Raw genomic sequence first — 27,849 nt, forward strand, 5'->3', positions numbered from 1 at the left:
CGGTACTGCGCACGGGTGCTAGCGCATGTGCACAACTGAGAGCGGGAAGGAGGCGGCACCAATCACAGCCTCAGGGGGCGCTGAGGGGGGTTTGAAATCTCACACGGAGATGGGAAACCCCACAGAGCCTTGCTGAGTAGTGGATCTGTGCTGCCAGAAACCACGTCCTAGTGGTACTTTTTGTGTTTAATAGGCCCACAATTATACACCGTGTTATAGTTTCAAGGCAGAAACATTTAAAAACCGGAAGAAAGTAATGTTTTAATCATAATAAATAAAGAACGTGGAGAGATTTTACATTCCAAGTGCTCCCACACCCCAACAACTTAATTAAGAGGCAGTTTCCCATAGCCAGGTGGGAAACTTCTAGCCTTGTTAATGAAATGACACTCAGCTCCTCACATCCCACACACACAGCCAAGGTCTGGTCACAGCGGGCTCTGGGGAAGCAGGGGACACCCCACAGACACATTCTTGGTATTACTTTCATTAAAATCAGGAAAGAAGGAGGTTGCAGATTTTAGGGCTTCAACTGAGACTGCTGGGAGGTGTGGGAGATTTTAAAGTCATTACATTACGGTGTCTCTCCATCATTTCTCTTCCATTTCTTTACAGGCAGCACGAGCAGCTCTCTTCTCAAGTATCTTCCAGTAAAAATTGCAGTCACTCCAGCTGGAATTTCTAACAACCCCACAGCCCTGCTGGGTTGCAGATCCTCAGCCAGAACAGTGCTCAGCTGCCATCCCAGCCCCACTGTTCTGTCACTGCAGCCCTACCGCCAGGCACGGTTCAGCAGTTTCACTTGGGCCAGTCTCTTTGTGATCATTGTGGCAAACACCAGCCCGAAGAGGACGCTGCTGATCAACACGTAGTCGTAGTCATCTTTCAGGACATCAAACTGCTTCGAGGGGTACACACGGGTCTGGTAGATGTCCAGGCCATAAGCCACAACCTGAAGAGACATCATCATGAGCTGGTATTTCATAAAATAATCATCCTATATCTGCAGTTGTGATTAAAAGAAGGAATTATGGAGTGCTGAGCAGCCACATAATCAGAAGTTACAGACTGCCTGCTGCTCTCCCCACAAACTCCACAATTCCACACAGAAGCTGCTGCCTTGTGCTCACCAAACAAGTAGACTCCAGACCAGACGGGGCTGTGTAAATCCCTCTTATTTGGGATACAGTCTGATTGTAGTTGATAAACCTCTCAGCGTGGATCTGCACATCTGGGGAGTAGGGAATCAGGTTCTCTTCTCTGAAAGGCATTTAAAGAGATATCAAAACCCATCCAAACAGCACGCAAAGGACATCATCTGCAGTTCCTCATCTGATCAGCACAGGCTGCTGCCCTAAAACAGCAAAATTAGCAGCTCTGCTCCAGTGCAGATTTATTTTTGCTGCAAGAAAGCAATCAAATATGCCAGGTGGGTCAGACTGCACTGCAGCGGCCTCCTTTTAGGGTTCTAATGTTTTATGTGTCACTCTAACAGCCAGTTACTCAAACTGCTGTCTCTTAGGGTTTTTGCTGATGATAAGACCTGCTGTATTACATATATTCCATTGTCACATATAGGGAACAAAGCAGCTTCACTTAAATTCCTGCAAGAACTGCCCCAAATCTGTACACTGTATCACATTCTCTTATTATACACAAAATCCATCCATCCTGAAGCAGGAATAGCAGCTGCTGTGCCTTCCTTACCTGCTCTGCTCTGTGGGGATCTCTGGTCGGCGAGGATCCAGCAGAGCCTTGGGAAGGGAGAGGATGGCACCGGAGGGAAGTCCAACTGCACGTAAAAGAAATGAATCTTAAAAACTGTCAGTTCTGACAGCATTTTCTAATAGGTAATACAAACACTCTCCTAGTGCACATTCTAGCATTTGCCAGGAGTCCAGAGCAGCCCACAGGCAAGCAAGATGTTGGCCAGAGAAGCACACTGGCCTGATTTTGAGCGCTGTGCCTGACTTATGCAAGAATAACTACCGTGTTCAGACCAGAGCTGCAGGCACTTACTCAGCAAATGACGGCTGGTGATGCCTCGCTCAGTGATGGTGGCCTCCATGGCACTGATGGCAGAGGGGAAGATGTAGGACTGCTGGAGGACCTGAGGTAAAAGCGGGCGGTCCAGGGAGCTGAAGGCTGTGGCGTTGTATTGCTCTGTCCCCTCATACAGCTCCAGCACAGTGAACTCATTCCGACGTGCCTTTGTGTTCCAGTACTGGTACTGAAACGAGAGAAGGATTTTAGGAATGCAGGGCACGCTGACACAACAGTACAGAGGTAGCAGGAAATCACTGAAGATGATCAAAAGTCTTCTCCAGTTAAGTTTGGCAATTGCCCCTAACTCCTAAAAATCAACAGTGAGAACAGAATAACGCTCCTTACCACCACCCAGTTCTCTGAGTGGACGATGTGGACAGGTCCCTTGGCTTTCTTCTGTACTGATGAGTGGATGATCCTGCCTGTGACTCCATCAATCAGAAATATCCCAACAAAAGTGCGCTCATGGTGCGTGTCGGTGCTCTCTGTCACCACTGCAAGCAGGTTTGGATTCAAGGACTGCAGCAGCAAGAAAAGAAAAATCAGCTAAGATCCTCACCTACCAGGCACTGCATTTATCTGCATTTCACCTGGAACTAGGCATATCATCAATTATCCTATTAGAGCAAATAGGGAGAAATCAAACAGCAATTTCCCCATCATTAGATGCCTGAGTTAATTGCAGCAAGGAAAAAAAAAATTGCAAAAGAAACCTGCAACACAATTAGCATTGTTTGGGAGGATTGTAGATACTGATGCATATAAATAGAAGGAAATAAAAAAGTGGCACCACAGAACAAAGGCTCAAAGCAGTGTCCACCAATGCTGAAAATCTTGCATTAACAGAAAGCTCCTATGGCACCTTATAGAGAACACTGCGGTCTCCCATCACACGGCCCTGGGAGTGCACGTGCTCACTGGATCTCTTCCCTTTCACTGTCACTATCCTCTGTACTTCGGTGGGTATGGCCACCTGCCAGCTCTCCTCTGTTGTCAAGTCCTGCAAGAAAAAAGCACCACCTGGTAAAGTTTATCTGTCCTCACAAGACACCACCCGAACCAGTAAGACATGAGAAGCTTTCTTTTTAATGCTTCTGAGACACATTTTAAAGCTTGAAAGAATTCTCAAGTCAACTGACTTGCTTTTATTCCAAGCAAAACACAATAAACCAAGTGATCCACTGTTACCCAAACAACATTGAAGAAGGTGACATCATTTAGATTGTAATATACCTTCCATACCTTTTTCAGCCTGAACCCAGAGAGCTTTCCCTGCTCGGCATCCACTAGATAAAAGAAGATGGAATGGGCCATTTCTTCCAACTGGCGAAGAACATTCTTAGTTGCTGGGAAAGCTGTAACCTGGGAAAACAAAGAACAATGGGAAGAGATTAAAAATGACCAGGCAAACAGAAAACACAGTAGATTATTTTGAATCAGTTAAGCAAGACGAGGTCTGCCTTACCAGAATTACCCCGTAGTTTTGTGTAAAATGAGACTTAATGGCAATTTTTGTTGTTGTTGTTGTTCTGCTCCCAAAGGGAATGGAATCACTGAAAACTCTCTCCAGGCAAAGCAATTTACCTTGTACTCATCGTCGATCAGAAGTAGTACTTTGGCGTAGTCTTGATCCATAATAGGCAGAAGCAAAGTCTGAAGAACTGGACGCTTCAAAACAGGGGGTGCTACTTGGCTTCTCTTCCCAAAGATGGGGTTAAAGACGTACAGAAAGCTCATTTTGGTTTCCTAAGAACCAAAACAAGATGCAAAACTTCATTTAAGACAAACGAAAGAGCTGTTTTTCTACCAGTTATCTGCCACTGTTCATTATTCAAAACCTAGATTCAGCTGCTCCATCAGAGCATTCTGTCTGGACGTTGTTATAGCACTGAAGTCATTTCTCTAATGACACACCATGCTTTGAGGGTCAGAGGAGAGGGACCCACCTTATCCTTAACAAGCAAGGTGCACTGTGGAGGGTGGGGGAAGTGGGCTGTTGTTCTCTGGACCATCAGCTTGAGGGAGGCACCTGGTCTCACGTTCCTGAGGTACTGCTTCCATAGGATGGTGCCAGAACTGCTTTCAATTCCAAAAAGCTGAGCAGAGATAGAGCAAAACCAAAGTTAAGAACATCTCTCTCACATTCAAGCACTGCACCTTCTTTTGGGGTACGAAATAAGAATTTCAGTTCCTCCTCAAAGCTACCACAAAGTACTCTGCACATCTTCAAAACATTATTCTCAAAGCCCAGGTAAAAAACTGGGGGGGGGAATTCAGCACTGAGGCTCTTCACTACAGTCTAGAAGCAGAGTACTGCTCTGGCTTCCTCACCTTTCCTGAAGCAGTGACCATCACCATCATTTTCTGGAGATTGAACTCATCCCTGGCTAGATTGTCAATGTTAATCTCATTTTTAATCTGGCTCCGGGGTTTCCTGGCATCGTAGAACATCTTCCAAAGGTGAGCAGTCCAGGCTTGCAGCAGGATAAGCTGGGAGGACAGCCGCTTCAGAAACATCCCCAGCAACCCATCTGCAAACAGACCAATGGTGGTAACAAAGGAAAAACATCCACATCCCACTCCATATCTGAGATTACAGCCTGAGCCAGGAGAAGAAACACTGCCATGCATGAATTTATGCCACCTGTTTTCCTCTGCCTTTCCCTCCAGAATAGCAGATTTATACTCATTTCTGTGACAGACCCCCTGACATTTACCAACCTTTTCCCACTTACATCTCAGCCCAACAAGTTGCTCTTACCAACTGCAAGCAAACCTTCATCTAGAGAACATAACCTCCTCTTTAATATCCCTTCTTGCTCGTGCCCTCCTGAAGCTAACCAACTTGTGAGGTCTGCATCTCCCTCTACATCCATCACTCAGATCAACAGAAGTGATTGTTGTTAAAATAATAAAAAAAAAACACATCAAAAACCACAATTCTGTCCAATAAGAGTTGGTATTTAGCTACTTCAAAGAAGCAAAACACCAGGCATGAAGTGTATTTCACTATTAGGAATGCAAACAGAAAGAAAATCAAGTTCCACTGAGAAGTGTTAGTTAGAAGCAATTAGAAAACACTGCATGCAGTCTGAGGTTACCTTGAATAGCTGCATCCAGGACAGCAAGAAGAACAAAACAAAGCAAAAACAAAAGCTATTGCAAATGGGTCTTCCAGAAAGGGTACTCTAAGGGGATCAAAGGGAAATGTTTAGGGAGAGTGGTGAAGATCATCCACAGATGGTGATTGGTTTTGACTGTAATACGTTTGTGTCCTCTGCCTTTGGCATCAGACTTGAAAAGTCAAGGCAGAAATGGGTTTATTTCAGCTCACTTTAATTGCCAGGAGTGAAAATTTGAATCTTAACTCTCAGTTCAGAGGAAAAAGAAAATGATATACTTCTTCAGAGAGAAAAAACAAACAGACTCATATGCTTAAGGGTGATTCCACTAGTCTATGGCTTACCTGCTTTCTTCCCAAATTCTCCCTCCAACTCAGCCTGTGCACCCGTCAGAGGCAGATCCACCATCTCCAAGCTCACCACTTCTGCCAGCGACTCCTCTCTGCTCCACACAACCTTTCCTGGTAAAAAAAACAAGTCCAGGATATTGGAAAAATCAGAATGAAGTGTAAGGACATAAGCCCTAGAACATTCACATCACTGAGATGGACCTCCAACCCTTTCTGCAAATGTGTGTAATCTGCCATGAGGATTTTTTCTGCAGAAACATCAAGACCTAGAACATGGCTCAGACTCACCCTATGGTGAGTGCCCAACTCCCACCCCCCCCCCCCAAAAAAAACCCTAAACTAAAAATAAAACACTATAAAATTGATAGGCTTTCCCTGTACAAAGAGCACAGCAGAACAGTTTCCCAGCTGAGATATCTTTGATGATGCAAGATGATGCAAGACTGCAGTATCTTCCACAGCACATCAGTTTCCAAAGAAAGCAATCCTAAAATATGGGCCCTGGGTTCTACAGCACTGGAGTTTTCTTCTCATCCAGAACAAGAAGGTTGCTGGTAAAACCTAGGCCAGGTTTGCTGTTTGTGCCAATCACCTGGCTGCTGGAGGAACAGCAGCATGTGGTCTTCTGTTTGCACCAAGGCTCGGTAGCCCACCGAGTCATCCTTCTTCAGGAAAACCTGGATATAGAGCTGAGGGAAAAAGAAGAAGAGTAAGCCAGTCAGGTTAGTGATCACACCATCTGCTTGGATAGAAATGAACTCTCAGGTGAAACAAGAGCAAACAGGATAGCTGCATGCAGCAATGTTTTCACCTGATCTCAACAGCTCTACAAATGATGCCAAGTCAGGGTATGAAGGGCATTGCAAGCCCCACAAATCACAGGATTGAAGTAATCTTTTCCCACTCACCTGCTCTGGCTTGGCACCGTTCTGCTCCAGGTGAAAAGTAATCGTGGTATCCAGCAATCTTTGTCCAGTTTCAACCAGATAGAGATTGATGTTGTAGGTTTGATTGGAACAGGTTAAGGATTCCTGTAACACCGTGCAGAAAAATGCTGAGATAAACTTACCTGTCACGCCAAATTCTGCAGCAGAATCTCACGTGAGCAAGAACTATGGCTTCAAAATGTTTTTAGATTATTTATCTGGAGCCCCCAAAACCAAGGTTTAACATCTTCTATGTTCTATGTTCCCACAAGCAAAGGGAAGGGACTGTCAAGAACTTCTACTGCATATGGGAACGATCCCCCTCATACTTGTTTCTGGGAGTCCTCCAGAGCACTTCCATGAAGGCTGTCAGAACTTCCAGGTTTCTGAAATGAGGAAGACAGAAGGTAACATGGTTTGACACACCCATGAGAGTATGATAAATAAATTGCTTTGTGTGCTTGACAAGTCTCAGATTGGCTCTGAAAACAGCAGACAGTTCTGCTAAAAATGAGGCTGTGCTCAGCTCAGTGCCCATAAGAACTGAAATCCATTGCAGATCAGAAAAGTGGACTTCTACATGACACACCAACAGTTCAGACAAGGTGAGCCTTATCTGGATGTAACCAAGATCTGCATGCATTGCCACTGACTTCTCAGATCTGAAAAGATCATTAAGTCTCACTCTTTCCAAAGTTACTCATCATCCAGGAAGGAATACAAGTGTGCAACCCATTCCCAAGGCACGTTCAGATCACAGAGCTGTGCTAAACACACAGTTCTGACAAGCTGTACCCACCAATTCGTTCCTACAGGTCAGCACAGCTGCAACGGTCTTCTCCCCAGTTGTTGCAAAGCTCACCAGAGCTGCCTGAAAAAGAAAAAAAAGAGCAGCAATAAGTTATACAACACAATAAAAAACCAAAAACTCAACAAAAACTACCTGTGTAGCAAATTAATCCAGACTGCAACTAACAAGAGATGAGATTTCACTGCCAATTTTTGTGTTGTGTGACAAAAAAATCTCTCTGAAGCTGAAAACACTCCTCAAATACAAAAACAGCAACCATTCACCCCAAACCCAGGATAGCTGTCACCAACAAAGGACAACTAAACAAATGCTTTTGGAAATGCATCAGCAGATGATATAAATAAAACCAAATGCTTTCCAAATGTTGCAGCAGAGAGCACAAGTGAAAAGAGAAATTCAGCAGCTTGCTCAGAACACTTGCTCGGAACACAGAAGGGGTGTTTGACTATTGTAAGGAATGTTAAGCTCTACTGGCTCTCTCAGTGGAATGCTTTTTTCCTGGTTACCTGCTGGAAGTCTCGCAGGTGGCTCAGCAGCCCCTGTTTGCACTGCAGCAAAGAGAAGTGACCCGGAGACAGCTGCAGGAAGAACTGAGTCCGCGAAGCGTTGATCACACTGGGCTGAGTAGCCAGTATCCTGGGCTGGAAGCCATCAGCAAACTCCAGGTCAAGTGACTGTGGAAGGAAAACAAGCACGTGTATTCATGAAAACTTCTCCCCTTGTGAAACTAATAGCTTCCTTTCATCAGCAGCAACAGACACTGTGAAAAAGTTATGTGCATCACGAAAAACAAAGAGCAAAAGCAATAAGACCTGGACTGCTGTTGAAGCAAGGCTCTGACAACACCAATCCAGACAAATTGACTTAAGGCAGACACAACGTACAGTTTTCTCCCTCTTATGGATCATGCTGCCTCCAGCACATCCTCAGTCACTGTGCAGGTTACCTGTAGGAGAATCCCTGTGCTCCAAGGTGCAGGCAGGCACCAAATCAGCTGGATAAGTGCATATGAAGTCTCTCAGCACTGCTTACCTGCAGCGGGATCTGCTTCACCTCCTGCTCAGTCTCCAAGGAGCAAACGTAGAGCGAATGCGTGGCAGTGTCTGCACACACCAGCACTGCCTCCCCCACCACACCGCAGGCTCCATTTAAGCTCTTCAGCCACGGGGCTGCTACTTTGGTCTGCCAAGAGAGACATCAAGTGATGAGGACGTCAACAGCAAAACTGTCTTTAAAGAATGAACTCACTGACACAACTCCACACACTGTGTTCGTTCATATCAAATTTGCTACTTTGGATTCATAATTGAGCACTACCTGTTCTATGACTTCTCCATCCTCCACTCTGAGCGTTAAAACCTTCAAATGGCTCTGGGGGACAACTCCAAGCACGTGGATCACTCCAGTCCCATGGGAATATAACATCTGGTACTGAGTATTGTCACTGTGAGAGAAACAAAGGTCACAAAGCATCGTTTTCTCGTGTTATTGCTACCAAAGGTTTCCAAGAACATGAAGGAACCGCAGCATCTTTTCCTCTCAAGATGTCAGGCTCTGAATCTGAAACTTCTGCTTCAAATACATTCTCACCTTTCTGGCAGGTGTTCTACCCACTTCTGGTGCCCATTGGACAGGTAGTGCAGGGAGATGGCTGCCTTCTTCAGCACTGCCACGTACTTCACTGCGTCCTGCAGCCCCACCAGACTCGCGGTCTGGAAACTAAGCACAAGTCAGACATGATAAATTAGAGACTTATCTGCAGGTTATCAAACAAGGTGAATTTTTCCTTTTTCTGGACATTTAATAGCCATACCTCCTACACCTTCTGAGTCACTTTATTATCTATGCATGCAAGATGCCCAAAGACCACATTCTCATCACTGGGAGTTAACAAAGCCCTGGATGCAACCACCAACCAGCTACTCTCACAACATCCAGATTTTCAGAGACTAATCTCCCAGCTGTTGTACTGCAGTCCAAGTATGTTAAGCTTGCTAACTTAATGCTAACTTATCCGCGGGACAAAGGTGGGAGAGAGCCCTGACCAACACTACCTGCCCGTGTCCAGCGATGTCTCCCAGTTCAGCCCTCCAATGTTGGTCTCCCAAGAACGCAGGATGCGCCCAGCGCTGGATACAGTGATGGCATCTGCACAGAGAGCAAAGGGGAGGTGAACCCAGAACCTGCACCCAGCATGGGGCAGCAGAGCCAGGAGCTCTGGCAGCAGGACGGCTCCTGTGTGCTATTGTTGTGATTTCCTCACCCTGCCCGTGGATCAGCATCGCATCGATCGCTCCTTCAGGGGTGGCTTTATCTGCATGGCGCCACACTGAGAGACACAGAAAGTGAGCAGGAGGTGGGCACAACGAAGCTGTTGGTTATTGCTTTCAAACCCACAGCCTCGGGACCTCCCAGAGAGCCGTGTCCTTGTCCTCACTGCCCGTTGTAGGATGTGCAGGTTGGATTTCAGGGACAATCTCTGCTCTGAAATAGCAGCGACGTGCTGACACAGCTGCACAGGGAGGCGTGGGGTCACCATCCCTGCAGACGTTCAGTGTGGAGATGTGGCACAGAGGCACACAGGCAGTGGGACAGTCGGCTGGGTTGGGGGATCCTGGAGCTCTTTTCCAACCCAAACAACTCAACGGCAGAATGCAGCTGCAGGTGCAGCCGCCCTCAGCAGCACCGCAGGCCCACTCCGAGCACCCCGTGCCCGGCCCCCCCCGTCCCACTCACGGATTTCGCCGCTGCGGGAGTTGAGCGCTGCCACCACGTTCTTCTCAGTGCCCACCAGCAGCTTCTTGGAGCCCTGCGCGGCCTCCAGAGAGGCGAACTTCAGCTTCCCCACGTACTGCTGCCTCCTGCGGGGACGGGCAGCGTGAGACGGGCGCGAGCCGCGGGGAGAAGCTCGCGGCGTCGGCCCGGCACTCACCAGTCGAACTTCCCCACTTGGTCCTCGTACACGGCGGCCACCAGCGGCAGCAGCAGCACCCACAGCCCCGCCGCCATGGCAGCGCTCCCGTCGTGCCCCGCGCTGAGCTCCGGGGGCCTCGCGCCTCACGGGGCTGCCCTGCGCGGTGCCTGAGCGAAATTCGACAGAAAGCGGCGTGCGGCTGCGCTCAGGCACCACGCGGGGCAACCCGCAACATCCCGGCAGCCCCCGCGGCGCCCGGGGGGCCTCGAAGCACGGCAGCGCCATGCCGAAGTCCAAGCGGGACCGAAAGGGTGAGCGCGCGGCGCGGCCCGGATCGCGGTGCTTCCTTCCCCTTCCCTTCCCGTCCCTTCTAACCGCGTCCCCCCGCTCCGCTCCCCGCAGTGTCCCTGACACGGACACCCAGGAAGGGTTTGGAAGCCAAGCAGGCACTGATCACTGAGGTGAGTCGTGCTGCCCCTCTCCCACCCACCCCCGCTCCCCCCGGCCCCGCTAACCGCTGTCGTGCAGCTGCGGCGATGCGTGGACACCTACAAAAACATCTTCATCTTCTCCGTGGCCAACATGAGGAACAACAAGCTGAAGGACGTGCGGAACGCCTGGAAGCACAGCCGGTGAGCGCAGGGCTGGGGGGGGTGGGACACAACGGGCCTCACAGCCTTCTGGTCCTCATCATTTTCCTCTTCGTTGCATTGTAGGATCTTCTTCGGGAAGAACAAAGTGATGATGGTGGCGCTGGGCCGGGAGCCGAGCAGCGAGTATCGGGAGAACCTGCATAAGGTGGGGGGGTCTCAGTTGGAAACAGAACAGGCACAGCTGTAGGTGTGGCACTGCAGGATGTGGTGGGTTGGGGTGGTTGTGAAGGTTTTTTCCAGCCTAAACTCTGAGTCTCAACGCTGCTTCGGCACTTCTGTGCTCCTGTCTTACAGGTCAGCAAGCACCTGAGGGGGGAGGTTGGTCTCCTCTTCACCAATCGCACCAAGGAGGAGGTGGATGAGTAAGTATGTGTGTGTGTGTGAAGCCCCTGTCACAGCCTGAGATGCACACAGGCTGCTCCTTCCCTCACTGCTGCTCTGATCGACACCACCCTGAGCTGCACCCAGGTCATTTGGGCATTTCCATCAGCAGAATGCAGTACAAAGCCCACAGCTCAGCGCCGTCTTGTTCTGCTCTGTCAAAAAATGCCCCCAACCCACAGCAGTCCTTGGGCTGCCATTTCTGCAGCTCTGTCTGTCAATCTGCCTCAGGTGGTTCTCCAGCTTCAAGGAGGTGGACTTTGCGAGGGCAGGGAACAAGGCGACGTACACCGTCAGCCTGGACACGGGGCCCTTGGAGCAGTTCCCCCATTCCATGGAGCCTCAGCTGCGACAGCTGGGATTGCCAACAGCTTTAAAAAAAGGTATGCGAGGGAGCTGCTTCCCTTCTGTTCTTCCACTAAGTCTTTTAAGGAGAACATTATATAGGCACCTGGGACAGAGTTTTGGAGAAAAGCTGGTGCTCAAAGCCTTATTTCCTTCCTGTTGCACCAGCCTTCTCCAGCTGCTGTCACAGGAAGAAAGGAAGCCAGCCTGGTGCTCTCCTTCTGCAGTGCAAACTGCTGTGCACTGTTCCACTGAGAAGCCAGATGTGGGGTTTTCTTAGCCTGTTTCAAGAGCTTTTGTTCCTGCAGGAGTGGTGACGCTGCTTTCAGATTATGAAGTCTGCAAAGAAGGGGACATTCTGACCCCCGAGCAAGCACGGGTCCTGGTGAGCAATGGAACACAGCCCTGCAGGCACAGTCACTGCCACAGGGAAAAGCACTGTTCTGTGTGGTTCTCACCATCAGCTTATCTAATATCTGTATCGTTGGCCTGGCCGCGGGGATAACGAGGTGGGATGACAAGTCTGTATCCTCTCCTAGAAACTCTTTGGCTACGAGATGGCAGAGTTCAAAGTGACCATCAAATGCCTGTGGAATTCTGAGACCGGAGACTTCCAGAAACTTGCAGAAGATGAGGATGATGAGGAGGAAGAAGAGGAGGACATTGACATCAGTGAGAACTAGTAGCAGTTCTTGTGCTCGGACACTAGACAGCTCTATTTTAGAGCTGAGAGACCAGGATGTTTTCCTTCCCTGTCTGCAGCAGGAGGACACGTGATTAACTCAACATTCTTAAAGATGATCTAACGATTTTTTTATATAAAAACATATTTAAAACTCTCAGATCTTGTCAGTGCTGCCTGTTATTGAGTACCACGGGGATTTGAGGAATGGGAGATACGTTTCAGGCCCAAGTTGGCCTCCACAGCTCGTGGGGAGCCAGCTCTGCCCTGCCCCAGAGTTCTACTTCACTAGGGTCACTTTAGCTCTGCAGGCATTTTGGCTCAGGTTTATTTCTGAGCTGGAAAGCAGGTTAAAGCTCTGCTATTGAGAGACAGTGACTGCATTAGAAAAATGGTTTATTCTCATCCGCACTCAAGATTCGTTATTAACTGAAAGCAGAACTAAAACCTTCACTCAGTTATGTGCTCCACTTCCCTTGATTAAGTGCATTTTTAATCACAGCATGTACTGGGTAAGGGTCCCCGAGGGGAGAAAGTGTAAGGCATGGCCCCACACCTGTAGTGCTGACAGGGGTAGTGTAGGCACAGGAATGGCCGATCCTACAAAGCTTCATTAACGAGACAAATCACAGCCTGCCACCCAGAGGGCAGTGTGGGTGAGTACCTCACATTTATGCTCCGTACTGCTCAGCTGCCTGCACTTCCCTCTCAGTCTCTAGCGGAAGTAGTTGGGGCAGTCGTGTGCAGTCAGCTTCCAGGCTTTGTCAAACGCCTCCACTACAGGTGGAAGCAGTGGGCCCTCCTCGCTGTAGTTCAGATTCTGCTCCAACTGCTCCATGTTGGACATCCCAATGATCACTGCGTCTCCAAGAGAACCCTGTGAAGCCAGAAGGGGAATCGTTCATCCCAAAATAACCCAAGCTTGCCTCCCAAGCCAAACTCTGAATGTTGTTGAACTCTGACCTGTAGCTTGGAGTGGTGGTACAACCAACGCAATGCGGCTGAGGTCAGGCTTGGTGCATTGGAACCATAAGCATCTTTCAGAGCTTTTTCTACTAGTTCAATTCCTTCAAAGTTGTGCTTCTTCCAGTACCTGCAAGAAGGAAAAAATAAATAAATCAATATCGCTGCCCTCGAGAATCATAAATCCATATTCCAAGCAAGTGTGAAAGGCCTTTGAAAAGCTTTGCACAGCTATTTGTAGCCCCCAGGCTTCTGGGATCCAAGCAGGGGGAAGCTGGCCCTAAAAACTGCTCTGCAAAGCTCAGTCACAAGGCACAGCCCAACTGCCTCTGAAAGGAGGAAGCGAGGTGCTCAGTATCCCCAACCCTGGGTGGCAGCAGCATGAAGGCTGCCCTGCAGCCAGTGAGAAAGGACACGAGCCTGCAGAATCACAAAGTGAGCTTGGGTTCATTCTGCTCCCTCCCAGCTGATCGTTAGGATTTGGGTGGTTTTGCTTAAATGCAGCCCCAGCTCCCTGTTCATCAGCACAGGACACACCTGTCCCTGTAGGCTTGAGCCCAGTCATTCCCAAAAAATCTTCCAGTGGGCTGGCGTGTGTCTTTGTCCTCATACTTGTACTTTCCAGTCAGCAGCCCTCCTGCAAAGTGTCAGCAGCATGTTTAGCAATGCACCAGCTCTTACACCGCCCTACAAGACATGGCCTGGTCTCCAAGCCTCCACACCCAGCCAGGCATCTCCAATCCAGGTGACACCTTTACAAACCCCGTGGCCACACACCTACTTTTGGTTACCCACAGCCACATCCCTCCCATCACACCTCCCCATACCAGCCAGCGGATTGTAGGCGTAGAACCGCAGCCCGTAGTGTCTCAGACAAGGGAACAGCTCCAGCTCTACCTGGCGGGTGGTTGCGTTGTACATGCCCTGCACAAAGACAAAGCACAGGATGGCCACAGACCTCCCAGCACAAATCCTGGCTGCTAAACCACGACCTGCATCTGTTTATCAGGTGGTACCTGGATGTCATCCAGCAGTGACCCCAAGCCTGCTTGCCAGCAGTGCAGTTAACGGGTAGAGTTATGCATTTCTATGCTTCATCCTACTCTTCCTCTCATTTTAATGGCTGGTCATAAACAAAACCTAGCATTTTGGGATCTGCCCTTGCAGCAAATGCACAGCCTGGCAAAATAATTCAGCGTTTCAACAAGACAAACAACTGCAGCAGCAAAATTCCTCCTCAGAAATACGATTCCCTTTAATAGTGGAGGGATGCCTGATCAACGGTGCTTTAAAGAAGCTGGGACAGCCTCTTCCCCACCCTTCCCTGAGTTCTCTTACCCAGAAGGGTGGATTCAGGTCAGACAACATGATTAACTCCCTAGGAACAGACTTTCTAAAGGACTGCAAACAATGCAATAATTACTTCAGTTCCCCATCACGAGTCACTGACTCAAGCACGAAGCACACACTCAGCTCTTTCTGGGAAGTGATCTCACCCAGCTTTCTAATCATCCATGTCCTAAAAGGACTCCCTGGGCTAACTGCAGCAGCTCCCCTGTGTTTGTAACACAGAGCACAGGGTTCCCACATACCTCACCTGGTACACAGTTGGCATCAGCCAGTTGTTGCACTTGCAGATGGTGCAGATTTCTGCCACCTCCCACGCTGCGTAGTTCGACAGGCCGAGTTCTTTAAACTTTCCCTGCAGAGGAATAAAAAAGCGTTCAGATCCAGCTTTTAAAACAGTATTTATACCTATGAAATGCAAAATGTGTATGGTGAAGGGGACACCACTGAAATTTAGCCCAGAGTTCTCTGTTGATCCCCACTGCAACGTAACACCTGACAAAAATATAACGCTTATGTTTTGAATTCACACCTTTTAGTTTCAATTCTCAGACTAATGCAGTTGATGAATTCTTCCCTGCCCATTATGAGAATAACATTAACTGGCTCAGTTAACACAGCAGAAAGCAAAGTTCATCAGTTCTAACATTTTCCAATGCTCCTGAGAGCAAAGGGCACCACGTGAACATGCAGCAGTGCTGCAGCTCTTGGCATTCCCCTGGTCACCTGGGCTCCTTCCCCTGAACACCACGCACACCCTGCACTGCACAGGAGCATAGCAAGCACCGAAAAAGTGTCAGGAGGGAAACAAGAAGCAGCCCCAGCTCTGCATTACCTCCTTGTGCAGCTCATTGCAGGCACGCAGCGTCTCCTCCACTGGGGTCCCGTGGTCGGGGGCATGGAGATAGAAGAGTTCAACGCTCGTCCTCTGCAGCCTCTCCAGGGACGTGTTCAGCTGTGACCGCACACTCTCTGGCTTCAGAGTCTTCCCTTCCCAGGGGTTGGCCTTGGTGGCCACTTCCACTGCAAAGGGGAAGGAGGAATGAGCAATGTTTAATGATGTTCCCAACCTTGGATGGGAATGGGGCACAGTGTGCTCAGGGTGCTTTCAAAGCATTTTCTTTCTGGAAACACATCATCAGAGGGACCCTATTCCTTGGGGTGGGGGTCTGTCCCAAAAATCAAAGGCCGTTTTTCTCAGAAATATATCAGCCTGCAGAGGCAGGTCCTTCTCCTCAGGGACTGGGGTTCTGCATGCAAACCAGCCTCTCTTTTTCTCAGAAATACCTCAGGATAACAGAGGAGACCCTTCTTCTTGAGGCCTCGGGATCTGCCCTAAAATCCAAGGCCCCTTTTCCTCAGAAATACGCCAGCATAATGGAAGGACTCTTCTCCTCATGGACCAGGAGTTCTACAAACCAAGGTCTGATTTTCTCAGAAATGCGTCAGCTGAGCAGAGTGGGCCCTATTCCTCAGGAAGACTGCCCTGGAAACGGAGCCCTTCTCCTCAGGAAGATGCCAGCTTTACGGGACAGACCTCTCTCCTGATGGATCAGGGCTCTACCATACAAACCACGGCCTCTTTACCTCACAAACACCTCAGTCCAGCAAAGAAAGCCCTTCTCCTCAGGAACCAAAGACTAACCCTTCAAAACGAGTCCCTTTTACCTCAGCAATCAGGGACTCCCTTCTCCTCGGGGCCGGAGGGAGACCCCTCCCCCCACATAACGCCACAGACCGCGCTTTTCTCCTCACAACGCGCCCCATACCCGACTGCTCCCCGCCGGCCAGCAGCGTGCCAAGGATGCGCTCGGACTCCCCGCCCGCGTACATATGGGCGGTGTCGAGCAGGCGGTGTCCGCGCCTCAGGAAGGCGCGCAACATGGCGGAGCTCGCCTCAGGGCCCGCGCGCCGCCCCATCTCCATCGCGCCCAGCACGATTCCCGGCCGCGCTCCGCCCGCCGCCATCTTGCCGCCGCCACTACGCATGCGCGGGGCAGGAGGGAGGAGCTTGCTGTGCCCACACTGTACATGCGCGCGGGGAGGTCAGGCCCCGCCCACTTCGCGACGGGAGGGGGGGGGGGGGCGGGCGCTGTGTGAGCGCGCGTGCGCAGTGCGGCCCCGCCGGCTCTTAGGATCTCATTGCGAAAACGGGCAGATTTGGGAAAAACAGCCGAAGTTCGGCGGAACGCCGCTGTCTGGCCCCGAAAGCGGGAGGTTTGTAAGGAATCAGCGCGCTTTTGGGGGGAGCGGAACTTCCAGAAAGAAAAAAAAAGACAAACAGCAACAACAACAACAACAAACAACAGCCCAACTTCTGGAAAGCAGCAGATTTCTCAAAAAGTAACTTTTTCCCCTTAAAAAAAACAAACAAAAAGCAGGGAGCGAGGTAAGGGGGTGATGGGGCGGTTTGGGCTTCATTACAACCAGCCGCATCTGGGTTGGGTCACTCCGTGACCGTCAGTATAAATGTTCTTCCAGGCGTTACCTCCTTTTCTCCCCGTATTTCCCGTGTCCCCATGGCGGAGGGGCTCTGGGCATCGCCCCCACCCGGCAACGGCTCCGACTGCCCCGACGGCGCCGTCTGGGTGCTGCGGCTGCTGGGCGAGTGCGCGCGGGACGGGCGCGATGTGGGCAGCGCGCTGCTGGGGCTGATCTCCATCGGCTGCTTCGCTGCTGCTGCGCTGCCGTGAGTGCCGTGCTTTGGGTTTGGGTCTGGGTTGGGCTGGGTTGGGTTGGGTTGGGTTGGAGGGACGTGGAGGACAAGGGACGGGTCGTGGGAGGGAGTTCTGGTGGTCTGGATGTGCTGAATGTGGAGGAAATGGAGGCGGCTTCCAGCCAAAGCCAACGTGTGGGTGTGTGATCTTTAAGGACCCTTCCAACACAACCATCTATGGTTCTATATGATCTTTAAGGTCCCTTCCAACACAACCATCTATGGTTCTATATGATCTTTAAGGTCCCTTCCAACACAACCATCTATGGTTCTATATGATCTTTAAGGTCCCTTCCAACACAACCATCTATGGTTCTATATGATCTTTAAGGTCCCTTCCAACACAACCATCTATGGTTCTATATGATCTTTAAGGTCCCTTCCAACACAACCATCTATGGTTCTATATGATCTTTAAGGACCCTTCCAACACAACCATCTGTGGTTCTATATGATCTTTAAGGACCCTTCCAACACAACCATCTATGGTTCTATATGATCTTTAAGGTCCCTTCCAACACAACCATCTATGGTCCTATATGATCTTTAAGAACCCTTCCAACACAACCATCTATGGTTCTATATGATCTTTAAGGACTCTTCCAACACAACCATCTATGGTTCTATATGATCTTTAAGGACCCTTCCAACCCAACTATCCTATACTTCTATATTATTTCCGAGGTCCCTTCCAACCCAACCATCTATGGTTCTATATGATCTTTAAGGACCCTCCCAACCCACCATCCTATACTTGTACATTATCTTTAAGCTCTCTCCCAACTCAACCATCCTATATTTCTACATTATCTTTAATCTCCTTCCCAACCCAACCATCCTATGGTTCTATGGTCCCTAAGGTCCCTTCTAACCTAACCCTTCCAACCCAAGCCATTCTAGAGTTCTCATTTCAATCTTGCTCCAGCTTTTTGCCCCCACTCTCAGTCAGGCCTCACGTTTGAGTGCTGGGAGCAAGAGAAAAACCCCAGGAGGTCCTCAGGGGGTATGAAACAGGTTGGAGCTGATGCTTTGTGTCCTTCCTGCAGGCAGTTCTACCAAGCCTGCAAGACAGGCATCATGGACCGGGCGCTCTCCATCTACTTCCTGCTGGGCTGGCTCGGTGGAGACCTCCTGAACCTCATCGGCTCCTTCCTGGCAAACCAGCTGCCCCTGCAGGTACCCCCAGCTCTGCCCTGCATCGCTCCCCTGTCCCCAAGGCTGGGATCTGTGTGTGCTCAGAGCTCCCATCCTTGTTCTGCAGGTGTACACCGCTGTGTACTATGTGCTGGCAGACCTGGCGATGCTTTCCCTGTACGGTTACTACAAAGCCAAGAACTGGGGTGCAGGAGGTGAGCTTTGGCTAATGCCCATCTGTGGGGACATAAGTGGGGCCAGGGGACCCTGGAGACCCCCCCAAGGTGTGGGGTGCCCCATCCCTGGTGGTGTTCAAGGCCAGGTTGGGGGTTGGAACTGGGTGATCTTTGAGATCCCCTCCAACCTAAGCCATTCTGTGACGAAAACAGAGCCCCTCTTACCCCGTCCCTTAGCTGGGTGGGCTGCAGGGCTGGGGCAGCGTGGCAGAACAGTTAGCAAAAAGCTTGGAGTGATTTTAACCCTAAACCACAGAAACTGTTGAGATAGGAGTGATTGGTTTCCTCCCCACTAAGTTACAAATGGCTCTTATCACTGAGATAAAAACACACATGCCCCACTGCTGGATCCCAACGCCGCAGATGGAGATAAGAGGGCTCAGACTTGCTCCCAGCACCAGGCCCAGCCCTGCAGAAGGAGCAGCCCGCCTCAAGCATCCCCCACTTGTCTCCCCACAGCCACAGCTCCCATCAACGCCGCATGCCTCTTCTCCCTGCTGGGAACAGCCACGACCCTCACGGTGCTGAGCCACGACGCAGGCCCAGCCCTCAGTCCTGCAGCCTTCAGAGGGAGATCTCTGCTCTCCTTGGGCCTGGAGGGGCCTGGCCCTGAGGTGGGACATGGGGGTGGCTGGGGGTGTCCCAGTGTGGGTGGCCATGAGGCCTTGCTTAGGGCTGACCTTGTCCACAGCCCATCAGCAAGACTGAGATCGTTGGCTTCACCATCGGCTCCATCTCCTCCGTGCTGTACCTCTGCTCCCGGCTCCCCCAGATCTACACCAACGTAAGTGAGGGCAGGAGACACGCAAAGTCTTGGTCTGAACAGGGCAGTGAGTTTCTTCCTTCCTCTTTGCTTGCTGGATGCAGCTCCCCTATTTCTCACTGTGTCACAGCATGCTCTGAAGCCTGATTCGTTTTCCTTCCCCTCCGACTTAACAATATTGTCAGCGTGGAGCTTTCGTTTTTTTTCCACATCTGCAAGCAAAAAGGGAACCAAAAGGCACTCAGCACTGCGTCGGTTCCCATTTTCTCTTTTCCCATGGCAGGATGATTAACACCAAATGGATAAGTAGATTTCAGAGCTTATTTCCATGTAACACAGCCTCTCCTTCCAGTACCGGAGGAAATCCACGGCCGGTGTCTCCTTCCTGCTCTTTGCCCTGGTGATGCTGGGGAACCTGCTGTATGGCACCAGTGTGCTGCTGAAGAACCCGGAGCCAGGGCAGAGCGAAGGTGACTACATCCTGCATCACCTGCCCTGGCTCATCGGCAGCCTGGGTGTCCTCTCCCTGGATGTCATCGTATCCTTTCCTCTTCCATGCTTTCCTTCAGGGTGGTGATGGTTTGGGGCTGTGACTTCCTGCATCCCATGCTTGTGACTAACGCGGTGTTGCAAGAGCTGAATGCTTTGCTTATAGCTGCGTTCAGCTCATTGTTCTCACGGTGCAAACGGCCTCTGCGGGCTTGTTGGGCTGATCCTCACCTTGCAAAGATCCTTAAAGCCTCCTCAGATCTCGTTCCAGTTCCTCGCCTATCGCACAGGACAGCCCAGTGCCGGTGAGGAGCGAGAAGCACTGCTTGCTGAGCATGGTGACAGCTGACAGAGTGACCCCAGCACTCCTGGTCCTGTCCTCTTCTCTGCGTGGTGCTGGGGAGAGGGAGATGCAGGCCAGAGATGGATTCGTGCTGCTGAGACGTTCTGCCTGGCCTGGTGGCACACGTTGCTGCTGTGAGACCTCGAGCCCCTCTGATACCAGCGGTGGATCAATAAGAAAGCAATCAGATACCTCAGGAGGTCGCCTTTCCCTGTGCTGAGCCCTGCAGAGGGTGTGGGGTGGCCAACCCATCACAAGCACCGGCACCGTGTGGTTCTTGTGTTGCTGCCTCTGGACTTTTGGAAGACAGGGCAGCGACTGGAACCCCTTGGAACAAGGAAAGGAAGGTGCAGGGCTCCCAAAGTGTTTCACGTTATTGGTATGGCTCAGACTTCCATAAAACATTGCCCCACATGCCTTTGCGTTCTGTTGGTTCGTGTGTCAGTTCCTGCTTCTTAATTGTTCTCATGTCCATGAAATGCTTCGACTCTTCATCTCTCACCCCTGTTTTGTTCATATGGGATTTGGGGAAGCTGGTCTGTTGTCCTGATGTGAGACAGGAGCGTGCAGGGAGGAGGTTCAGCACTCCCAGACTCCAGGAGCAAGGAACTCAGTGCTGGGAACCAACAGGCACTGAATGCAGCCTTCTTGGCATTGCCAACACGGTGTTACAGCAGGGCTGAAAGGAAACCAGCACAGCTTGTCCCAAAAACGGGAACTTTCCTACGCTTTCCATTAGCTCGTCTTTTTCTTCCCCTTTTTTCACTCTCCAGCTTTCCTACCACCACGCCGCTCGCCCTGCCCTGCCCTCCCAAGGAAGGCACAGAGCCTGGATGCTACGTGGGACTGCTTGACACCACTGCAACAGCAGTTAATTAAAACCACAGCAGCCCGTGGTTGGAGCTCACCCCTTTGTTTCCAGACTCCTCGACCTTCCTGAACAGATTGGTTGAGTTTTTCTCCTCTGTTCCACGGCAGTTTCCCCAGCAGGGCTCGCTTTCCTCTTGCCGCCCTCCAGCTGCTCTCCTGGTTGGGCAATGGCCAAGCATGGGTTAGCAAAGATTTTCTTAAAGCTGGAAGAAGAACCTCTACCTAAGGAGATAAAAAAAATAAAGTTATTCACACAGTGTAACCAAAGCACAAGTCCTGGGGCACCCAGCTCTGCATCTGGCAGTGGGTGGAAGCACACGATGCAAAGCAGCCCGGTGAGGGTCCTGCTGAGGTTCTGGTCCCTCTGAGGCTGTGATGCAGCCCTGTTCCCAAACGAGTGTGCTGTTTCCCATTTTGCAAAGAGTTTGGGTGTCACATTGAAATGGAAAAGGCACAGATATAAACCAACTTGTCCCAAAATCCAAACAAAACTCAGCAGCAGGCTTAGGCCAGCAGAAGCTGCAGGTATCCACGCTGTTAGGTGATGCTGCTGTGAGCCCAGAAAGGAATGAATGGCTGCAGCTGCATCTCAGCCCTCTCAAACTGTTCAATGAAAGGGACACATCCCTGCACGGGTGCCACAGGGAGCCTGTATGCCACAAGTCTGTTAAGCCCACGGGGGCTCAGTTTCATGTTTGGCTCGAGTGCAGGCAGATGGCTTTGGAGGAGGTAAAGAAGCTCCAAAAACAAGCACACACAGATGTGCACTGCAATTGGACTCAGGAGCAGAGTGCTGGCCTCTCCCCCACCCAGCTCACACGCTGCTCTTAAGCTTCAGGAGTTCCCATGAGCTTATCTCCAACTTCACAAAACACGGAACAAAGCTCACAAACCACACACAGCAAGCAGGGGAGCAGCTTTTTAAAGAGCATCAATCAGAAAGAACCACCTCACCTGAACCCACCAAGCACCTGTGGCCCCAAAAACCCCTTCCTCCTCTGCCTGCACAAGTGCTGCAACAAACCGGTCCCCCCAACAAAGCACCCTCATCCTGCTCTCAGTGCATCAGCTCGATGTTTGCTGGGTGCCAACGCAGCAGGGCAACCCAGTGCTCCCCGTGCACAGCAGCAGGACATCAATCCTGCTCAGAACAAACACATTTCGGCTTTTGAAGTTTTTAAAGCCACGTAACACAGCAGCTGTTTGCATTACAGCTGGGTCTGGTGCTCCCAAGCACGCATCTACCAATAAAGCGATCGCATCCAGAAGGATCCACAGAACCAACCCCAGGTAACACAGCAGGAAGGAGAGAAAGAAGGACGACACCAAGTGCACACACTGCTTCCTGGGATTTGTTTTTATTTTCATTTTTTTTTAAGTCTTTTTTTTTCTTTTTTTTTTCTTTTTTTTTTTTTTTTTTAAGTATGGAGGCTCAAGTATCAGATGTAGATTCAATTTAAGCTTTACAAAAAAAAAAAAAAATCAAATCAAAACAAAACGAAACAAAAAAAAAAAACCCTTTTGCATTCCATAAAAATTGACAGAAAAGCGCCTTGGAACCAGGCTATAGAAGAGCAGAACGTTCAGCAGGTCTCCTAATCAATGTCTCCTTGCAAATCTGGTTTAGTCAGTATAGTACAACACCAAGGAACAACCTCTCTTCCCTCCCTCCCAGCAGCCATCCCCTGTGCCCAACCCCCACCAAACACACGTGGAATAGATTTTTTTCTTTTTTTTTCTTTTTTTTCTTTTTTTTTTCCAGTTCTTCCTCTTTCACACACCACAGTATTTAATAAATTTTTTTTGTTTTACATTTTTTACACCAATGTAACAAAAGGCAGGAGGGGGATGGGGGAGGAAAAGACAAACAATGATCCGTGTGTATGCGTATAAATGGGGGAGGGTGGAAGAGGAAAAAAAATACATGGACTTCTACAGAAACATAGCCTAAGGTCTCAATAGTAAAATGTGGTGCAAAGTAGGCCTCAGAGACTGAAAAAGTTTGTACAGCTTTATTCATGGGGAGAAGATGGCGTTGCATGAATAGTATTGAATGCAAATTGTGACGTGACGTAACAGAAAAGGTCGGGGGGATGAGTTTTCTAAGAAAGGAATCTAACGAGTGCATGGCATGTCTTGTTAGCATGAAGAGTACTTTAACTTTGCTGCTTTCTCTTCAAAGCCTCCACCAGGTCATTTTTAAGAGCTTCTTGTTTTGATTTGTCTGCAAAAGTCTGCACAGACCTGTGGGGAAGAAGGAGACACAAGTCAGAGGCAATGCTCTTGGATGAGGGTTTGTAGCAGCTCTTCTGGCACGGGAGCAATAGCAGAAGCACCTCAACCCAGCTTAGAGAAAATAAAACTCAGCTTGCCTGTTTTAATACAGAAAACAGAAGGCAGAGTGAACACTTCAGTGCTTATGTCAGAGAGAAGTTAAGCCTATAGCAAGGGCTGCACCAAGAGATGCTCCCAGCAGTTGCACCCCACCTCCAGCTGCTGGAGGGAGAGTCCACTGTTTTATGTTACAGGTTGGAAAAACCCCAGTACACCACCAGCAAAAGGTGTTAGTGTTCTCACTCTAAAAGGACCACAACAGGAAAGTGGAGAAGTCCAGCCTCTGCCAACAGAGGTGAAATCCCAGCTCTGGGAGCTCCTTTCTGCAGACTGTTCACCCAGGATAAAGCAGCCACGTCAAAACCTCTCCTGGCAAATTCACCAATGGGAAAAGCACTCAGAGTTTGTTCTTGAATTTGTTTTCCCAGCTTATACCTTGCCTACAGTAATTAGTGAATCAAGTCGGCAAGATTACTGCAGGGGTTCCTTTTTGCTACCAGTTTGGGTACAAAGAGCTGCACCTTCCAGCCATCTGGGCTCACTGCTCTGGAAGAGAACTGCAGAGGCACCTCACTTTCTGATGCTGCAACTTTCAGTTTCAAGAGAACAAACTTTTAAACATGATCATCCATGGAATGACAGCTACCAGGCCTTTCTGCTAGCACAGAAGCAGTGAGGATGCAGTTTGGGAGGATTTATACCCACGTAAGCCATATTTCACACCCTCCTCTGTGCTCCAAGCTACCTCATTTTGCCTGGATGCCACCTCCTGTAAACAAGGCTGCTCTGTGTCTCAGTTATTTTCCTAACATTTTTCTAACAGTTATTTCCATTCTCTTGTCTCTGGAGACTTCCACTGCCTTCATGAAAATATATACATTTTATATTTGCATTTGTCACAGGCTAAAGAAGTGGTTCTCAGCCATTATCAACAAACAGTGCATTTTCCCCTTCGTCAGCTGAATGTGTTGAAGACAACATCTGTAATTCATTACCAGTTGGAGTGGAAGGTTAAACTGGCTCAGGGTTAGTCACTGCTGTGTGTCCTGGACATTCAGAGCTCCAGAGCAAATGAGAGCATATGAACAAATCCCATTGGAGGCTGTGCAGAGCACTCAGCAGAGCTTGAGGAAGACTGGATTTTCAAGCTCCAGGGAAACTGAAGATACACCAAGCACTACGGGATGTGCATGTAAGGGAAACTGACTCAGAAGTGCCACAGACAGAGGTGTTTTCTTGCCCACACTTTCAAAATGTTATTCCTTTCTGCAAGGAGGACTTGAAGATGACAAGGAATCTCTTCACTGGAGCGGAGTACCACAGCTGTAAAAACTAATGGTGCTCAAGGGACAGAGTCCCAGGGCTCATGGAGGCAGTAAGTCCAAGCTAACAGCACTCTGGGTAAATGACCATGTGCTCCTTTCTTGCTCCCAAGCTACAGTGCAAAGTGGTAAGGCCTGCCCCATTTCAGAGCGTGACATTTCAAATGGGGAAGAGTAACATCTCGAATAAAACCACACCATTTAGTTGGCTGTATTAAGAATAACCCTTGGGTGAAAGATGGATCAGATGTCGTTGGTCAGTCTGCAGGAGTTAGGGGTTAGTTCTGCCCTCAGTTATCATGCAGAGGTCTTGGCTGGGTGAGTCCTGGTTTAGTGCTGGTTGTCACACCTGGCAGGGTACCTGGATTGGTTTAGTTATCAGGCTGGATGTAGATCTGGCGCTGGGTCAACACTTGAGAAAGTTCTCTCTGCAACTGCTTATACTTTTGGTTGTCGGGGATTGCATCAATAGATCTACAGAGAGCAGTTTAGAAACGAGGGAAGTAAACAGGGAAAAGAACAGTCAGAAGAAATCAGGTAACACAGCTGGTATTCTGGAACCCACTGGAAATACACTTAGGGAGAAAAAATGTAAAATCATAAGTTGGAAGAAACAAGAAAAAGGCAAGAGGAAAAGGCACAGCCGGATGCTCTGCGTGTGAGCAGTTCTGAGCAGATCATCTCAGTGCTGCACAAGGTAACGTGACACAAACTGAGCAATGGGGAGACACAGGAAACGTTCAGTTACAAAATGTGAAGGCCATGTTTACAAGGAAAAAAGGGTATATTTCCTTCTAATGCTAATACATGCTTCCTGGCTAAAGCCCTGCACACTGCAAATGGAAATAGAAGCTTGGTAAGAAAGATGGAATTTGGAAAAAAAGTGAAGAAAAAAAAAAAACAAAACAGAAAAGCTGCTTTGTCATGATGCTGTCAACTCCCTCTGGCCATGCTGTGAAGAAGGCAGCACAAATATTCAGCTCCATTATTCTATCATCTGAAGAAGAGGTTATTGATTTTTTTCCTTATTTCAGAACAGGAGAGAAGAGCAGCATACATCTGTGCATCACCTGGATATTCTGCATTCCCCACCGTGCAGCGGAGCTCTATGTGCAGGTTAAAGTAAAAAGATTTGGCATCACATTTCTACACTTTTCTCTACAAGCATGAGAACTACCAGCTTGGGATTTCTATACAAAATGCCTCACCAGACAGGAGAAGGGGTTGAAAAGCAGAGTAGCTTCCCCTGCAGGAAGGCACAGACAGAATTTAAAACAAAGCCTAAATATCACAAGCCATTTAATGTCATTACTTAACTTTGGGACCAACTGTTTTTAAGAAAGCTGAAAAGAGAAGTCAGAATTAAAGTACTATTTTCAGAACTATGCAGAATAAAGCTCCCAATTAACAATAATTCTGAAGAACAAGCACTGCTAATTGAGCTATTTTCTTCCTGGTGAGGGAGTAAAGGATTTAAACCTTGCTTCACATTGCTGCAGTTACAAAATAGAAATGTTCCCCAAACTCCACACATAATAATTTTTCCAAAGCACAGTGAGGTGAGTAATTCAACGTGGAAAGGCTTTGTGTAGGAAAGGGCAGTGCCAGCAAAAGAAAGCAGATGACTGCTGGGGAAACAGGGCCACAGGCATGATGGGGAATGGCAAGGAAGCAGATGATCAGCTGGAGGGCTCCTTACCTCAGCCCATTCACGATGTCCTTTGTTTTTCCAAAATAAATCTCATTCAGTGTACTTCTGATTTTGTTTTCCATGTCCTAGAAAAGAAAAGTATGAGACCAGTCTTTAGGCCGTTCAGTTGCCTCCAGGACAGTGGCACTTACACTCCTTTGTGCAACTCACACATTCACCTCGACATTCGGCAGTATGGCCCCATCTCTCCGGTCTCACCCAAGTTTAAAAGATTTAGCTCTGTCCCTGCCCACCCCTAAATGCTGCTCCACGAGACGGCTGCTCTCAGCCACAAGAGGGCAGTTTCTGTCCACCTATCTTTTTTTTTTTTTTTCCCCTGCATATATCAGCAAAAAAAAAGTGCATTTCACCTCAATTTTACACGGTGATTTCCTAGCACCCAACCCCAAGCCTTCAGTCTCACTGTGCTGAGCACATGGGACCAACAGGTGCCATAAAACCACAACAAGCAGCAACAATTCCAGTCGACTTCGTAAGCACTTGAAACACTGCATTTTTGAGTTCTGAATAACATATCCTGACTTTAAATAACTCTGCCTTAAAAACGACTGTAGGAACGATGAAGGGGGCAGGCTGTTGTTAGCTAGTTCTCAGAATAGTTTATTTCACGGGAAGATTACTGCTCTGCTGAGCAGGAGACCAGGTGCAGATGGCCCTTCTGCATCCACAGACTGCTGGAGCACCATTCACACCACTGGGTGCAATACAGTACAAACCAGTAACTTGCTTGTGAAGCCAAAGGCAAGCAGAACACGGAGTTCTTCAGCATGGGACCCCATGTGGGTGAGAGCCTGCAGCAAGCTCAAGCTACAGTGGCTTCACAACCTTACCTCTACCAAGCGTCCAATATTGGCTATGTGTGGAGAAGAGTCGCTCACGGTCTCATCTTTCTCCATCTGTTAAGGAAAGACACAGATCCATCAGTGCTGTGGAAATCTGATGACACATGCACGACAGCTTTACTTCTCAAGAGAAGGGATAAAAGAAGTAGGTCTCAAAATCCTGGATTAACTCTATTCTTTCAGTGTGCAAACAGACAAGTAACACACTGAGAAATTCCCTGAACTAGACAAAGACTCACATGTTGGTAACAGAAATGTGCTGTAATGAAAGCCATGAATCAAAGCAAAACCCTGCAGTAGACTCATGGTATAGACAGGCACTACGAAATTGTCATTCCCTACCTACTAAGGGGCTGCAGGAGGTGCACATGTAGCAGGGCAAGCAGCACAGGAGCACAGCATGTGGATGTGAAAACAAGGCTGTTGATGAGATGCACACAAGGATGGTGCTGTCAGTTTAACTACTGTGAAATATCCCTGCAAAAACAGCTGTTTCATCTTCATCTCAAATACTATTTTTCCAACCACACATGGGGCACGTTCACCATT

At 49.1% G+C, this 27,849-nt stretch overlaps 5 protein-coding genes across 9 annotated transcripts in view; 2 read left to right on the top strand and 3 right to left on the bottom strand.

Annotated features, from left to right (window-relative positions):
- Positions 1 to 235: 235 nt before the first annotated feature.
- EMC1 (ER membrane protein complex subunit 1) lies at positions 236 to 10,344 on the bottom strand. Its single transcript, XM_085242574.1, has 23 exons — positions 10,188 to 10,344; positions 9,992 to 10,116; positions 9,519 to 9,584; positions 9,310 to 9,403; positions 8,846 to 8,974; positions 8,573 to 8,699; positions 8,288 to 8,437; positions 7,762 to 7,929; positions 7,244 to 7,315; positions 6,774 to 6,830; positions 6,427 to 6,549; positions 6,111 to 6,207; positions 5,513 to 5,629; positions 4,378 to 4,577; positions 3,993 to 4,142; positions 3,631 to 3,792; positions 3,289 to 3,408; positions 2,909 to 3,046; positions 2,392 to 2,565; positions 2,020 to 2,230; positions 1,708 to 1,792; positions 1,131 to 1,260; positions 236 to 952 (listed from the first exon to the last, which is right to left on the bottom strand). Exons 1-23 carry the CDS (start codon positions 10,262 to 10,264, stop codon positions 773 to 775), a joined length of 2,952 nt encoding a protein of 983 aa, XP_085098700.1. The 5' UTR covers positions 10,265 to 10,344; the 3' UTR covers positions 236 to 772.
- A 40-nt stretch (positions 10,345 to 10,384) lies between these two features.
- On the top strand, positions 10,385 to 12,390 carry MRTO4 (MRT4 homolog, ribosome maturation factor). Its single transcript, XM_003212311.5, has 8 exons — positions 10,385 to 10,480; positions 10,572 to 10,630; positions 10,698 to 10,801; positions 10,886 to 10,967; positions 11,117 to 11,184; positions 11,435 to 11,586; positions 11,857 to 11,933; positions 12,088 to 12,390. Exons 1-8 carry the CDS (start codon positions 10,453 to 10,455, stop codon positions 12,229 to 12,231), a joined length of 714 nt encoding a protein of 237 aa, XP_003212359.1. The 5' UTR covers positions 10,385 to 10,452; the 3' UTR covers positions 12,232 to 12,390.
- Positions 12,391 to 12,609: 219 nt separating this feature from the next.
- Positions 12,610 to 16,547, bottom strand: AKR7A2 (aldo-keto reductase family 7 member A2). The gene is made up of 7 exons (XM_019622377.2): positions 16,310 to 16,547; positions 15,376 to 15,563; positions 14,791 to 14,895; positions 14,021 to 14,117; positions 13,731 to 13,830; positions 13,194 to 13,323; positions 12,610 to 13,107 (listed from the first exon to the last, which is right to left on the bottom strand). Exons 1-7 carry the CDS (start codon positions 16,527 to 16,529, stop codon positions 12,946 to 12,948), a joined length of 1,002 nt encoding a protein of 333 aa, XP_019477922.2. The 5' UTR covers positions 16,530 to 16,547; the 3' UTR covers positions 12,610 to 12,945.
- A 56-nt stretch (positions 16,548 to 16,603) lies between these two features.
- On the top strand, positions 16,604 to 20,635 carry SLC66A1 (solute carrier family 66 member 1). 3 transcript variants are annotated; one of them, XR_014887917.1, is made up of 8 exons: positions 16,604 to 16,929; positions 17,022 to 17,229; positions 18,303 to 18,432; positions 18,518 to 18,605; positions 19,086 to 19,240; positions 19,318 to 19,410; positions 19,729 to 19,927; positions 20,138 to 20,635. XR_014887917.1 is itself a non-coding variant. In XM_003212295.4 (8 exons), exons 2-8 carry the CDS (start codon positions 17,060 to 17,062, stop codon positions 20,225 to 20,227), a joined length of 912 nt encoding a protein of 303 aa, XP_003212343.1. In that variant the 5' UTR covers positions 16,605 to 16,929; positions 17,022 to 17,059; the 3' UTR covers positions 20,228 to 20,635. The 3 variants fall into 3 exon arrangements, 2 of the variants coding, with proteins under 2 accessions (XP_003212343.1, XP_085098701.1); XM_003212295.4 differs by having other exon boundaries at positions 16,605 to 16,929; positions 19,742 to 19,927; XM_085242575.1 differs by lacking the exon at positions 16,604 to 16,929 and having other exon boundaries at positions 17,005 to 17,229; positions 19,742 to 19,927.
- A 2,453-nt stretch (positions 20,636 to 23,088) lies between these two features.
- CAPZB (capping actin protein of muscle Z-line subunit beta) overlaps positions 23,089 to 27,849 on the bottom strand; it is a 52,307-nt gene continuing 47,546 nt past the window's right edge. The window contains exons 7-10 of one of the 3 annotated variants that reach the window (XM_085242576.1): positions 27,289 to 27,354; positions 26,447 to 26,523; positions 25,109 to 25,221; positions 23,089 to 23,335 (exon numbers count right to left, since the gene is read on the bottom strand). In XM_085242576.1, the coding sequence (XP_085098702.1) occupies positions 25,119 to 25,221; positions 26,447 to 26,523; positions 27,289 to 27,354 (246 nt within the window). In that variant the 3' untranslated portion in view covers positions 23,089 to 23,335; positions 25,109 to 25,118. Of the gene's footprint in view, positions 23,336 to 25,096; positions 25,222 to 26,446; positions 26,524 to 27,288; positions 27,355 to 27,849 lie in introns of all 3 variants that reach the window. The other 2 variants (XM_085242578.1, XM_085242579.1) reach the window with 2 other exon arrangements.

This window comes from Meleagris gallopavo, chromosome 23 (assembly GCF_905368555.1).
Source record: "Meleagris gallopavo chromosome 23, MGAL_WU_HG_1.1, whole genome shotgun sequence".
In the NCBI taxonomy this organism is placed as follows: Eukaryota; Metazoa; Chordata; class Aves; order Galliformes; family Phasianidae; genus Meleagris; species Meleagris gallopavo.

Bases quoted from the DNA above. Each gene is read 5' to 3' on its own strand.
- EMC1 (XM_085242574.1), bottom strand. From the start codon at position 10,264: ATGGCGGCGGGGCTGTGGGTGCTGCTGCTGCCGCTGGTGGCCGCCGTG. The intron at 10,117-10,187 runs GTGAGTGCCGGG...CCGTCCCCGCAG, and splicing joins CAAGTGGGGAAGTTCGACTG to GAGGCAGCAGTACGTGGGGA. The intron at 4,578-5,512 runs GTAAGCCATAGA...GTCTGTTTGCAG, and splicing joins AGAATTTGGGAAGAAAGCAG to ATGGGTTGCTGGGGATGTTT.
- MRTO4 (XM_003212311.5), top strand. From the start codon at position 10,453: ATGCCGAAGTCCAAGCGGGACCGAAAGG. The intron at 10,481-10,571 runs GTGAGCGCGCGG...CGCTCCCCGCAG, and splicing joins GTCCAAGCGGGACCGAAAGG to TGTCCCTGACACGGACACCC. The intron at 10,802-10,885 runs GTGAGCGCAGGG...GTTGCATTGTAG, and splicing joins AACGCCTGGAAGCACAGCCG to GATCTTCTTCGGGAAGAACA.
- AKR7A2 (XM_019622377.2), bottom strand. From the start codon at position 16,529: ATGCGTAGTGGCGGCGGCAAGATGGCGGCGGGCGGAGCGCGGCCGGGA. The intron at 14,896-15,375 runs GTAATGCAGAGC...ATTCCTCTGCAG, and splicing joins GCAATGAGCTGCACAAGGAG to GGAAAGTTTAAAGAACTCGG. The intron at 13,831-14,020 runs GTATGGGGAGGT...GACACTTTGCAG, and splicing joins CGCCTACAATCCGCTGGCTG to GAGGGCTGCTGACTGGAAAG.
- SLC66A1 (XM_003212295.4), top strand. From the start codon at position 17,060: ATGGCGGAGGGGCTCTGGGCATCGCCCCCACCCGGCAACGGCTCCGAC. The intron at 18,433-18,517 runs GTACCCCCAGCT...CTTGTTCTGCAG, and splicing joins CAAACCAGCTGCCCCTGCAG to GTGTACACCGCTGTGTACTA. The intron at 19,241-19,317 runs GTGGGACATGGG...CCTTGTCCACAG, and splicing joins TGGAGGGGCCTGGCCCTGAG to CCCATCAGCAAGACTGAGAT.